The sequence below is a fragment of the Tetrao urogallus genome (genome assembly GCF_951394365.1).
Source record: "Tetrao urogallus genome assembly, chromosome: 3".
Lineage (NCBI taxonomy): Eukaryota > Metazoa > Chordata > Aves > Galliformes > Phasianidae > Tetrao > Tetrao urogallus.
The window spans coordinates 15,816,096-15,831,147 of record NC_136815.1 but is presented as its reverse complement, the minus strand read 5'-3'; the positions used below and the strand labels follow the sequence as shown (position 1 = coordinate 15,831,147).

Here is a 15,052-nt window from a genome sequence, read left to right as displayed (position 1 = left end):
GCTGATCTGCATATTTTGTGGAATATGAAAAAAGATACTAACTATACACGGTAGATACAACCAGGTTAACATTTTTAAATTCATAATGAATGATTCTGTGACTTTATATTCTAAATTTAGTATTTACCTTCAACTATGAAATAGCTTAAGTAGCCGAAAACTCAGATATTTAAGGAAAGTCTTCACAACAGTGTCTCTTTGCAACAGAGTAGACGTTACGATTTCAAGGCAATCTGTTGCAGACTTGGTAAAAAATCCACCAGAGTAAACCACTACTTTTACTGTTCATCAGCTTCACCTAACTGTGATTGCATTCCCAGGACAGCAAATTAAAATGAAACTTCCTTGGAGAAAACTGTAGTTGGGATTTCTTGCAAAACCACACAGTGCAAACAAAAATCTTGTCTCCTTAGTATTCATATGAAAAAAAGTTGTTAATTTTAATGTTAAATCTCCCTGTCAGTTCAGAGTCTGTAACATTTGAGGGAACCAAGTATCTGTAAAACATCCAGAGTAATTACAAATAGCTTATTTATTACTGTGCAAACCATTCACTACCTCTCCTAGAATAAAAATGAACGCACTTTCTCCGTAGGTAGAAGTAGGCATATCTGCTCATTTCTAGAATAAGTAAATAAGTAAATAAATGGACAAAGTCACACTCTACATGACAGAAAAACATTATGGAAGGAGGAGTATTTTCTTATGTGTTTGCGCAGCCTATGCTCCAGTGTATTTCCTTTATTTCAGGAATGTACTATCGATTGTCTTCTCACATGTTTGCATTGAAGTCTGGAAACAAAACAAGGACGCAAAACAAAACCAAGCAAACAAAATCAAACAAACAAACAAAAAAATTGACATTTCCCAAGTATGACTTGCTACAATAAAGAAACAAAAAAAAAATAGATTCCAATGATCATTTTCACTGCTTCATTTCCTTTTTCCTGTTGTCCACTTTTTATATTGTTCATCAAGCAATTTAACTTAATTTGCAAAAGCTTCAGAGCTCAGCTATAAATATGAAAGACATCATCAGTAATAGATAAGCTATAATCACTAACCAAGAAAAAATACAGAACCACAGACTCTTGACAGAAAATTTGAAGGTTGGAAATTAAATATTTTATAGAAATACATGTAAGTTTTGCAAATTAATCATGCAATCAATATTCAGTATCCACTTGACAGACGTAACAATTATCACAGCGAAGAAAAAAAAGGCGGCATTTGAAATTGGAAACTTAGCTCACCTGAAGGGAATAACCCTGGTCACACTGAAAAGAAACCACATCTCCAACCATGTATCTGTCTCCAATTTTGATCCCGTTGCTTGGTGTCTGTGGTTCAGGACAAGAGTCCAAACCTATAGCTGTGAAAAATTGAGAAGTTCAGACATTTAAAGTACCATAGAATCTGATAATAGATTCACATTGAACTTCTTTGGCACAGCATACTGATATTTTAGGAAGTACTTGTATGCCAGCAGTCTGTATGAGTATCCAAATACACTAATTTTGGAAAAACTGTCATAAAAGGAGAAAAGCTTCTTTATTTCCAAGCAAAAGAAAGAGAAAGAAACATTTTCCAAAGATCTACAGTCTAAATGCAAAAATCTCTTTACTGGTTCACTCATTCCTACTGCCACTCTCAGAACTGACCATAGCCTACCTAAATGAAACTGAGAGCAGACACAATTTCCTTTCTCAGCATCTATTCCAGAGAACACTGAGCAATGCTACACTGAGTGCAATATTGTAGATTGAATATTACATCAAATTTTTAATTAAATTTAAACAAATAATTGAATGTTATGGGAATCATGCATAAAGCAATGAAAGAAACTCAAATGATCTCAAAGAAAGCTAATTATATTCATACAGAATAATTATCTAATTAATAAAATTTCACCTGGTAAATGAAGAGTAAATTAAGATACATAGGGGCATAGAATGCATAAACTCTACGATAGGATGTGTTTTATATAATACAAATCTGAGGTTTCAACATACAAGTGAAAACAGTAGAAAAACAATTATTGATGGGATCACTATTAAGTTTTATAATATGATTCTCTATAACAAAAGGAATGGAAAGATATACATATTTCCCCTCAAATTTGTGTATCCTTGAATATGTGGAATAGATTTGGAAGTAGGCAATACATTGAAAAAAATATTTACAGCCAACTCACTTGGCAATTGCTTATCATTTAACTTTGATGAGATATTCACTAAGAACTATGTACTAACTCCTCATATTGACTTCCATCAATGTTGGTTCCAATGAAACACAATAATCATGTGAAGTACTGTCACTAAAATATGATCATTACTTTTTATTTACTTTTTCTAAAAAATAATCCAGACTTTCATGGCAGGAAGTTTTGCCAGAGATGAGCAGAGGAGAGCGGCTGTGCAAGTTAACGAATTATATTCTGAGCAGTGCATTAATGGTGAAATTTCAGTATAAAGATAAGAATTTTACACTGTTAGCTCTCAAATCCTGAGAAAAATCCTGACTAAGCTGACTCGTCAGTGCAGAAATCTGCAAGAGACAAAAGTCCAAATACACTATGTCATACACAAAATACACTGTCATCTTCTTTCATAGCAGTGATGGGAAAGTATTGCTCCTCAACTAAATTTCTTTTATCAAATTCATAATTCAGCCCAATCCAAAATTTTACACATTATGTGAAAGAAAATTAAGATGAAAACTGGACAAAGGAAAACATAAAGTGTCCTTCAATCTATGGCTAATAGCGGCTGTGTCTTCCCTAGATAGTGATATATAGGGATATACAGAGTGAAACAGCTGGTGCCTATAAGTCAAGATCCACATTAATTGCAAAATTTTTATCAGCTTCTCATAGCCTGGTCATTTCCTATTGTCCATTACTGTTTTAAGACATTAGATGAGATGACAGAATCACAGAATGGCCTGGGTTGAAAAGGACCACAATGATCATAGAGTTCCAACGCCCCTGATGTGGGCAGGGTTGCCCACCACCAGACCAGGCTGCCCAGAGCCATATCCAGCCTGGCCTTGAATGCCTCCAGGAATGGAGCATCAACAACTTCTCTGGGCAACCTGCTCCAGTGCGTCACCACTCTCTGAGTGAAAAACTTCCTCCTAATATCCAACCTAAATCTCCCATGTCTGAATTTAAAACCATTCCTCCTTGTCTTATCACTATCCACCCATGTAAACAGTCATTCCTCTTCCTGATTATACATTCCCTTCAAGTACTGGAAGGCCACAGTAAGGCCTTGTAACAGTGTGTCTCTATTTTAAATTTCAAAACAATCATGATAATATTTTCTATTTTTTTTTAATTGGTTTATGGTGTATTTCACAGATTTTATGAAGTTTTTGTGGTCACTTAATTCTATTTCATAGTTGACGGACCACTCCGTCAAGACTCCACTTCAGTAGCCATCACGCATGCACAGTAATTTATTTAACAGCATATCTTTACAAAATATACTGCATACCACGGAAAATTTTAATTCAGTTTACTATGTCAGCAATTCAATATTTTTCACAATAATTCTACCCTTACATTTATTTCTAACAAAGTTTACAGTTTTAAACATTGTTTTGAGATTTCCTCACTCCATCCCAAATTCTGCATTATTTTTCTAATTGCATATCTCTATCACTTGTACATGAAATATTAATTTATTATTAATCTTGATAGTTCACTGAGCTACTAGATACCAGTTATCTTCTGAGAGATGTCAACATTCTTCCCTAAATCACATTTTTTCAGCTTTTACTTTTATGTACTCATTCACAGAGCATATCTTGAATACGTACACAAACTCTCTCTCATACAAACTGTATAAATTCATGTACACACCTATCAAACTTACATCTATTGTCTTTGGCATGCAATAACACTTGTAACAATATACTGTGAATGCTTGCTTTATTTAGGGATGAGAGCTGCATATCAGTAGTACACTACATACTGCAATTTTTTGTACAGTGTGAACACAGAGGCATTCTCACTTGCACTGGATTCAAATTCATGTTATTTTATTTTCCTAACTTCCTATGTTTTTTCTCACCAAGGTTGTAGAAGCTGAGACAGTATCTGTATTTTAAGGAAACAGAAGGATAAATATAACCTATGATGAATGTTTAGACATGGAAAAATTAGCATTTTTGCAAGGCTGTGTTCTCCGACAGACTAATCAGATCAGAGCATGGGATCTGCATACTGTAAAACTGACAAGAATTAACTATGAAACAATTATGCAAATCAGACTGCAGAGCAAATATGAGCAGAGGGAATTGAATAGCCTGGTAAAAATAAAATTCAAACAAAACATCAATGACTGTCAGAATGCCAGCTAGTCAGATCAGGCAATCTCTTTAAGATAGCAAGTATGTCTATAATTGCAGTCTTTTCAGAAATAATAAAAACATTTGAAATTATTCTCCCAATTTATTATATATTTAAATGACATTATATAGTGAGTATTTCATTTTATTGGTCACAATATCCAGATTTTGATAGCAGTAGGATCTGCAGGAACAGCTGCTGTGAGGAGGGGTTAGGGGCTGCCCTGGGCCAAACACAGTGATTCCAAAGGGCTCCACTGCTGAGTCTACCATAGAAGCTTGTTGGGTGTGCATTTACTCCTGTTGTACGCTTTGAGAAAGTGAAAAAGAAAGGTGGAAACGATATGAACAAAACATCCCAGTCCCTGCAGTTTCAGATTTTACCCATGTCATTAAATGAGAATCTTACCAATGGAATTGAAGGAACTGTATGAGGCTCATGATGTGCAATAAGATGGAATATTCTTTCATACCACTTAGGTCTGGAACTGAAAAGCACTCTTTATTAATTGAACACCTTTGCATTACCTGTATACTCAAGATGAAATCCAGCAGCAGATACGCTGATATCAGATTGAAAATTTAGGTACAGATTATTTGATGTGCTATTTAGAAGTGGAGGTATAGTTGTTCCTGAAAAGAGAAAGAAAAATATTACTGAAATGCAGAGAAATTAAGTACGTGAATAAATGTGTGTGTCCATAAAAAGACAAAGAGTGAAGGGGAAGGAGAAGATGGGATAAAGGGAAAGGTTACAAAACCAATTCTATCATATTTTGTCATAGAATCATAAAATCATGGAATAGTTTATGTTGGAAGAGACACTTAAATACCATAGAATTATAGAATGGCTTGGGTTGGAAGCAATCTCAAACATTATCTAGTTCCAAACCCCCCACCATGGGCAGGTTTGCCAAAATCATCTAGTCCAACTCCCTATGCTTTGGCCTGGACATCTTTCATTAGATCAGGTTGCCCAAAGCACTTTCATCATGCACGGTTGTCAAATATCTGTCTTTATTGAAAGTTTTAATGCATTTTCAGTGCACCACATTATCAGAGACATGAACTATAGACATCGTGGGAAGAAGGGTCTAATACAAATTCATATCACCCTCTTTTATCAACAGAAGGATTCAACTAGGATTTTCTTGAAAGCAAGAGCAAACTTCCTAACAGGAATAACTTTAAACATTACAGCCAAATATATAAAGCAGCTGTGAGCACATTTGGTAGGGCTATTCCTAAAAATGTGCTTGATTAGTTATTTGTGTTTTGGCATGAGCTTGTAACAAGAAACTCAGAATGACAAGACAAAAAACTCATCTATAATGTCATTCATACTTGTGAATGGAGTAGAATAAAGAAAAATTTAAAAGAGCAAACAGAACTGTCTCATTTATCTAAAATAGAGATAAGGAATGCATCCTTCAATCATGTATAATTTCAGGAGATATCAACTTCAGAGGTCAATATTTCTAATGCCTGCTTTAAGAGTGGACAAATGAGATTAATATTCGTAAACATCATGCCTACAGCTTGGCATGATGAATATTATTTCATTCCTAAAATTTTCAGATTTTCAGCCTTATGAAAGTCTACTAGAATGATGAATATAATAACAAAAATACTACCAGTTGTTAATTATAGGAGTAGCAAATGCAGAAAAGAAATAGAAAAAAGCAGTGTGTTTACAATGCATGTTGATTTTGTGAAATACTGATTGTAAAATCTTCTGTCACCTGAATAACTTCCAAGCCTTGGGGCATTGTTGTCAGCTCCATCATAAAAGTCTAAAGAATCCCAGTTGTGTTCTGTAGCAAAACTCACCACTTGCACCTACAAAAAAAAAAAAAAAAAAAAAAAAAAAAAAAGGCAAAAAATACATTGTAGACCAGACCACACTGTATGTATCAGAATAGAATAGAATAGAACAGAACAGAACAGCATACTCAGGAGTTTTGTTGCTTTCAAACATAAAATGTTGTTCCTTAGTGTTATTGTAAAGATAATGATAGATATCATTAAGTGAAGACAATCGAATTGTAACAATTCAGTTGGATTTAATTGCCAATTCAGACTCATGAGTTCTGTGACCCTTAGTGACAACTACATATTATCACTGACAAGAGTTACTCAGCAATCTGGGCAAAGAATATTATTCTAATACCCAGACTACTTGAAGGACATTGAAGGGAAAATATATACTATCGCCAATTACTTCAGCTTCTTTGTGATTCTTTCTAGTTTAAACAGAATTAAAAACAATCCGATAATGATGTAATTCACATTTTCAATTCTTACTCCACATAAAAGCAGACTCTTGTGTTTCATTACTATCATCTATGACTTATCTCCTGGGAAAAAGTAAGCACTATCATGCTGTAAGGCAGAACTTCCACTTCATTCCATCCAGAGATTATAATATCCTCCCACTTGTCGAGGGAGCATGAAAACACTCACTAGAAAATAAAGAAATGGCAGCTTCCGGTTTCTGTTCTAGAGGGGAGAGAGTGAGGAATTTTTTATTTTTATTTTTTAAGTGAAATAAATGAAAACCAAATCAAGAGTGAGAAAAACAGGAATTAAACTCAAGACATTCTACAGGATGAGTACCTTAACCACTATGCCAGAGAATTATTCTTGCTTTTCTTCTGTCTTCCTTTTTCTTCCTTAACTATTCTCCAAAGTGGAGTAGCTTCAACAACAGATATAAGCATAGTTCCAGTGCAACTAGGTAATTATTTTTCTAGGTGGAATATGTGACTCAAACTTTTTAGCCGAAAGGAATGTTGAAGTTATCTAGCTGTTTCTCCTGAGCTTTAAACACTCTGCATTATATAGGCATTGGTCAGATGCTATAGCCAAAGCAGGGTTGATTGATTGATTGATTGATTGATTGATTTCAGAGCGAAATGGAGGAGAAGCCCTGACTCCTTTGTAAATACTTAAAGGAACTCTGGATTGCGCCTTTAAAGGTTATCTAGTCCAAGTCCCTTGCAATGAACAAGGACATCCACAGCTAGAACAAGTTGCTCAGAGCCATATCCAGCCTCACCTTGAATGTCTCCAACCACCAATGTGCAACCACCACATTTCTGGAATACCTGTTCCAGTGTCTCACTACTTCTACTATAAAATAAATTCTTCCTTATATCCAACTTAAATTTCCCTTCCTTTAGTTTGAAATCATTTTCCCTTGTTCTGTCACAACAGACTCTGCTAAAGAGTTAGTTATTTTTATAGCTTCCTTCTAGATACTGATAGGCTGCTGTCAGGTCAACCCTAAAGCTTTCTCCAGGCTGAACAGCTTCGACTTTCTCAGCCTGTCCTTGTAGGAGAGGTGTTCCATCCCTTGAATCGTTTTGGTGGCCCTCCTCTGGATTTGCTCCAACAGATCCACATTTCTCCTGTACTTAGGACTCCACATCTGGACACAGTACTCCAGATGAGGTCTCACCAATCCACAGTAGAGGGGCAGGGTCACCTCTCTTGTCTTGCTGACAATGCTGCTTTTGATGCAGCCCAGGATACAGCTGACTTTCTGGGCTGTGAGGGCACAGTGCTGGCTCATGTTCAGTTTGCCATCCACCGATATCCCCAGGTCCTTTTTGGCAGGGCTGTGCTCTATCCTTACATCTTCCAGCTTGTTTGTTGTGACTCTGTCAGGAACACACGGAATACAAAGTACAGGTACCTAGGAAACCTGCAGACTGAATTTAAATTTATCTCATGTTCTTAATGTGTTTGTAGTGCCAGATTGCTTCTGACTGCAGGGCTTTTTTTTTTTTTTTTTTTTTTTTTTTTTTTTTTTTTTTTTTTTCATTAGTTATAAAACATCTAATTTAAAACATCTATTTTAGTATAAGTCATGCATGTTATGGCCCTAGCCTGCCAGTGTAGCCAGTAAATAAAAGACATTCCTTCAGGCAGTGAAGTAAGAATCTATACTAAGCGTTTTAAATTACCTGCTCAAGGTGCCTTTCTGACTTAGTTTATAAGGAACAACAGCAGATAAAATTATTGATGTTTAAGTTTCAGATATTTAAGTTAGGTGCTTTAAGATTGGTTTTTAACTCTTCGAATTTACCCAAATCTACCTTTAAATCTTTGCTTTTTGATTTGATATTAATGATTTGATTTGATATGATTATACAGTTCATCATTTACATCTGGTCACACTGTTTCAAAAAATTCAACAATGTAGTTATTCCCACCTAAATAGTTTAAACACTCTCACACACATTTGTATTATTTTAATCTCCTTTCAAGATGGGAAAATATCTCTGCTACAGTGAGAGATTACTGATCAGGTAGAATGTTCAGATATTTTAAAAATCTCCATAAACATAAGGAATTATCTAATGTGGATATTTAAGATCAGCATTCCTTTGCAAAGGACAAAATCAGTCACCCAAGTTTTCAAATGTTTCTTTAAGTAGCTGAATTGCAGTATAATAACTATCTATGTATATATGATATACATGTGACAATTTATTGCTCTTGCCTATGAAAAAAACCCTAAAATTATTTCAGTGCCATATCTGATGACATTACTGGTTATAAATTTATGTTCAGTTCTCAAATATATCTCGGTAAGCATGGTGTGAGGGCTTCTGATGTATGCTCTGTCTTACAGTTCCGCTATCATCAGTTCAGAGACTTTTTCAGAGCTAGTGCTGAAAATCAGATGAGCCAAAGGATCAAGCTTAAGTATCATGCTTTGCAACTGTCCATGATAATGGTAAGAAAGGGTCACGTATTCACTAGCTCTTTTTTCAGAAAGAATTGTGAGAATTAAAAAAAAAAATAACATTACCAAATGCATCATCACATTATGGCTCTTAAGCAAAAGAACATCATGCAGGTTAGACACCTAATCTGAAATCAAAGCTAGCAACTTAGTCACCTAGTGCACTCTGTGATAAGAGATAAACACTTTAAAAAATTGAGTGCATAAGTCAAGACACTAGATACAATAGGAGACCAGTAACAGTGCTCTAAATGATCCACCAAGCATTTAGCATTCATTTCTATTTGTACAGGATATACTGAGAATAGAATCCTAACTTTGTTAACTATCATAAACAAGTTATGTTCAAAATCAGTCTCAAATATGATTTAGTTTTCTAAATACTATACCTGACAGACACTGGTAGCTTTGAAATTTAATTCATAAACTTTTAAATGTTACCATGTATGAACTTAGGTGTTATTCGGTAAGGAATTTACATTCCTCTTAAATAGTTTTAAGTAAAGATACAATTTTTACAATAGCAGAAAACTATAAACTCATTCTACTTTGAAAAATTTTTCTGGAGAATACAGTAAAAGCTCTTTAATTTATTGAAAACCAGACACAATAAATGATCCAAAATGACATTCTTCTTCTCTTTCCAAAACTTCAAATGCAAATTTAGAAATATCTTCTGCTTCAAATGGTCTCCAGTAGGAAACTACACCTTTATTAAAGCCTTACACACAGAAACAATTCATTTTATTTTATCTTTTTTAATTGAAGCAAGGGAAGGAATAGAAAACTTACTATCATGTGTTCATGGTAATTCGTATGTTAGAAATATGATCAGGTTATAAGTTCTAATACATTAGACAAAACCACCTTTCTGATAATAAGATTTCTTGTAATATTTCACTATGTGACTTAATTATATGGATTTTTATCTGCTATATTTTCCATGTTCTGAATCCATTTTTTTTGTAAAGAAGAATTTTGTCAATTTTTTAAGGGATTCATCCCATACGAACTTTCATAATAATATGTAAAACAACATAGCTTCTAGGACAGCATATATAACCTCCCCAAGAAAAGACCTATTTAAGAAAGATGTACATATCCAATTTTAGGGAGAAAAACAAACAAACAAACAGAAAGCATATCTATTTCTTCTGGCTTCTTACTGAATGACCTAATGAAATGATATATTTTGAATTACTGGTGATTTTTTCTAAGTTAAAAGATACAGATATAGCTTTCAAGATGTCTGTAAATCTTTCATCCTTAAGAACTGTATGAATGAAAAGATACAGAATAAGTTTAATCTTGATAGCCATTAGGGAGAGAAAGAATGCTTGAATAAATATTCTTTTCATGCTCTCGCAACAGGAAAACCAGTTTTAAATGCAATAACAGATAACAAGAAAATACTAAATATACATACTTGAATCCCAGCTCCTTCTGGTACTGTGATTTTCCACACACAATTCAGATTGTTGTCATAAGGCTCGGGGTAACCAGGAGACAAAATGGTCCCCTTGCGCTTTGTTAAAATTCCACCACAGGGCACTGAAAAGAAATGAACAAGGCAAGAAAAGAAGTATGCAGCTTCAGAAGTTAGAAACGTTGTTAAAAAAAAGCTTACACAATATTCAGCTACTGAAAGCTTTTCTAAATTTATGCTACATTTAAAATTTTATGTTTGCTTCAGGAAAATAAAGTCTTGAATCTCAAAAATGTTCTTTTAGATGATAAAAAAATATTAAGGAAAATTATGGTTCTGTCAGTTTTCAGGGTTGCAGAATCATTCATATTTTCTTGTCTTATTTATTTGACTTTTAAGAAAATGAAATCTACTGTACCATTTCCTAGCAATCTTACAAATATAAAGCATAATTTATATTTATATTTATAAAAAAATGTTTAAGAATGAAGTTTGAACACTTATACATTGCATTACTCTAAAGGATATAAATATGTCGTAAGAATATTCTTAACATTGCTACTTTGTTTAAACAATTAATTTCACTAGTCTTGATGCGTTGACAACTCTCAGCTACTATGAGTTATGCAATTGCAGACTACGGTTCTGTCATATTAGTAAGAAGTAGCTAAATGCTTTTAAGACTTTTTTCTCATCATATACCTTCACATGGATTAATAAAAGTGTTAAATATAATTACACACAATTACAGTTTCCCTTCTGAATATCCAACTTAATTGTATCTTGTCTAGATCATTACATGCTGTAAGAAGGACAAATAAAATTTCAGCTTAATCTAGATACAGATACACTATTGATATTGAAAAAGCTGAAGGAAAAGATTGATGAGATGGTTCAACAAAACTGCTAGAAACTGATGTATCATTTCTATGCAACACTAGTAAGTTCTGAACTGATTTCATTAGATAAGAATATGAAGATTTAGAAAATAAATAGAAGAATGCTATTTGTCTAATACTGAATACTGTAACTACATTTTAGATGGCATAAAATTTATATAATCTGTTGGGAAATATATGAATAAACTAAAGGTCACTGTTACTTAAAACGTTTGAATAATTGCTTGTAAAAAGATGAACAGGTAGAATAATTGATGTCTGCTATCTGTGAAGAAACAAACATTAACTAGATTTAAAAGCAATTTGATAGGTCATGTGTACTACTTCAGTTTTTAAATTGATTTAATTCAATGCAATTTTCATCTCATATATATATTATCACTTTTATTAACACAGAGGTCTTCAAACATAAGGTGACCTATAACCCTTTCTCAGTTCAACTTGCCTAGAGACAGATAGTTTCTCTTTTACAGACTAAATAAAGTATATAAATTGTGATCCACAACCAAAATAATTGTTTATATTATTTGTGCTATTGCAATATCTGAAAAGTGAATAGTTAAAGGATATAAACAGTACATTTCTACCAGTTCAACCATTATAACTGAGAATAAATGTAGTATAGATAGTTCAGTTTCTTACTGATATATGTAGGCAGCTCCAAAAGTAACACCTCTTATTTATTTCCATATATACAATAGATACAAAAAACACAATAACATTGATAGAATAAACTCTCAGCTACTAAATACTATTTTTCAACAGTCACTGACATTTGCTACGCAATTTCACTAGCAATAAACAAGAGCATGCATGCTACATGTAAAAATCTGCACCAGTGGAAGTTACCCACAGTTTCACAGCTGCTATTGTGGCACCATTGCTGAAATTGACCACCTTGTACTAACATCCGCTGTTTGGTCACCATAAATGTTCAGCAAGCATTGTTGAATGCCAAGTGGGTACAGTTTTTTCCACATGGAGAAGTTTAATTATACACCCTTGCTTACATGACAGATGCCATTTTCTCAGACTGCTCCTCTGCTGCTCTCTGTCACGCTTACCAACAAAATGTAACAGAATGTAGATGGAAGGATTAAACCTGCACTCCTATACCACCAACATCCACATTTGGCATGGTGAGCCATGGTAAGAAAATATGAGGCATTAATTTTGGAGCAGCCCTCACAACAACTGTGAATGCTTCCTTTGACTGAAAGAGTTTGAAACATTATTTATGTATAATATTTGGAAAATCATATTTTATGAATATTACCGCAGTGGTACATAGTCTTGATCTCCATCAAAATTTTAATATTTTGAAGGATATATATATATATATTTTAATCATTCAGTCTCTATTAAGTAGCATCAGCTGATTAAGCACAGGCTATTTAATATCAACATAATTAAAAACTTTTCTTTATTTTCCTTTCCTCTACTCCTTAATGCTGAGGTCAGTTCAATAGTGTGGCAATAGCAGAGTACATTCATGAAACTACTGAAATATCACAGCAAGTTTAGAGTAAAAAGAGTAATAGAATCTTGTCTTGAATGGAGAAGAAAGTGAATAAAAGTAGGCAGGAATAAAATACTGTGTGGATGGCAAAAAAAAAAAAAACACACTCAGCTAGAAATAATGGCCTACAATTTTGGAAGCAATTAGTTTTATACAAAAAGTTTTACGAACTCACCAACACATGTAGGGAGTGAATCATTCCACTGTGCCAATGCATTTGGTACCGTATCACATCTAATTCCTGTTGACCCATGGAGGATATACCCTGGATTGCATTCAAACAGAACCAAGGACCCAACTGCAAATTCATTCCCAATTCTTTTTCCAAATCTTGGTTCAGGCACAGAGCTGCACTGTGTTGCACTTGTTCTTGGAACAGCTGCAAACACAAAAACAATTAGGGATATGAATTCCAGATTTGATGAAAGAATGCAGAACTTGAACCACAGATATTCAGAATAATTAGAGGCAACATAAAATTATTTGAAACTTAAGAATATTTGCTTAATCCCCAAATTGATCTTCACAACATTAATTACTTGACAGAGCCATTTTTTAGAAGAGCGTAGCACTGATATCCTTACCAAGATTAAAAACAATGTAATGAATCTATACTGAAAAATAGCACTGAACAGAGATACTATTGTGAAATATTCAGCCAATACAAAACCACATTTCTGCGTCAGGTTGATATGTTTTTTTTTCTTTTTTTTTAATGCTTATTTCTTCCTGTCAAATCAAGATTTAAATATAATGGAAGAATGAATTGCAATTACAAGCACTGATATTTTACAATTTCTGTGTTTGACCCATAAAAAGGAAAATAATGCATAGCAAGAGAAAGAGCTTAAAAATAGCAAGATTACTGATTCAACTACAAGTAATATCATTTACTGTTATTCATATTTAAACTGAGAGATAAGCCAGTTTGAGCATCCAGATCGATCTAGCATTAGTCAGATTAGTAAACATAGAAAGAGCTGCTATATATAACTGTCTTAAATTTGGAACCTATCTTACACTTCTTAAATAATTAGTTTTTTAAATACAGATACAAGAACAGTCCTAAAACATTATTTAAATAGTCAGAAATAAACTTGTTAAATCATTAAAAGGCTATTACTTTCCTTTACATTTTTTCCCTGTTCCACTCTCTTGATATGCAATTTGTGGAAAAAATGAATAAACATGCATTTTTCCAGGATGTCTCACCTTGATAAACAAAATGAAATCCTTTAGCTGTTATTGGTCCAACTGAAGTAAATCTAACTGTGATCTGGTTACCTGAGCTGAGTGGAAGGGATTCACCTACTCAAACAAAGCAAATACAAAGCTATCATAACCACTTTTTACTAAAGAAGCATTCAAAATAATTATCAATAACTTTGCAGTTTAAAATAACACCCAAAATACAATTCTACTTCAGTAACTTTACTAAATATGTATGATTTCAACATCATAAGTTGGCAGTATTATGTTGTTCTAAAAAAAGAGAGATTGAAAATTTTCTCAAGTACTATGAATATATGTATTTCCCTCATAAATAAAATAATACATATCTTTACACAACATACTTCTTTAAGACAAGTGTACACGTGTATAAACTATACAGTTTCACTTTATTATAAATATATGTCTCATTCCCTTTTAAATGTCTAATGTTCATTTTAAATTACTCACTGGATAAGAGCAATAAAAGCACAAAGAAGCCCAAAAAACTCACTATAATAACCAAATATTACAAGAAAATAATATAAAAGAAAAGATCTTATTTGGCTTCTGTTCCTTCATTACTTAAAACTGTTCTGAGTGATTTTTTCTTTCCAAATCCAGATTTCATATATTTCTCCAAATTGTATCTAAGACAACATGAGCTTTCTTTTATGTTTCTTTCACCTGCTCTATTTTTATAGGCTATATAAAATGAACAACAATTTAATGACAATCCTATTAAAAGATACCTGAATGAGATCCTGAGAGAGAAGATAACAAGGATGACTGAAGAGTTGGGCCATCGTATACTTCAACCACATCATGGAGTGATGTCTGGAAAAATACAAACTGGCCAAAAACCACTGCTCAAACAGAAAGGAGAAAAAACA

At 33.3% G+C, this 15,052-nt stretch overlaps 1 protein-coding gene across 3 annotated transcripts in view; it reads right to left on the bottom strand.

Moving 5' to 3' along the window:
* CSMD3 (CUB and Sushi multiple domains 3) overlaps positions 1 to 15,052 on the bottom strand; it is a gene marked incomplete at both ends in the record, with an annotated part of 527,537 nt that overhangs the window by 93,950 nt on the left and 418,535 nt on the right. For 2 of the 3 annotated variants that reach the window (XM_079533061.1, XM_079533062.1), the window contains 7 exons: positions 1,254 to 1,372; positions 4,882 to 4,986; positions 6,096 to 6,192; positions 10,533 to 10,657; positions 13,126 to 13,329; positions 14,163 to 14,258; positions 14,912 to 15,025. In XM_079533061.1, the coding sequence (XP_079389187.1) occupies positions 1,254 to 1,372; positions 4,882 to 4,986; positions 6,096 to 6,192; positions 10,533 to 10,657; positions 13,126 to 13,329; positions 14,163 to 14,258; positions 14,912 to 15,025 (860 nt within the window). The remainder of the gene's footprint in view (positions 1 to 1,253; positions 1,373 to 4,881; positions 4,987 to 6,095; positions 6,193 to 10,532; positions 10,658 to 13,125; positions 13,330 to 14,162; positions 14,259 to 14,911; positions 15,026 to 15,052) is intronic. The other variant, XM_079533063.1, reaches the window with a different exon arrangement.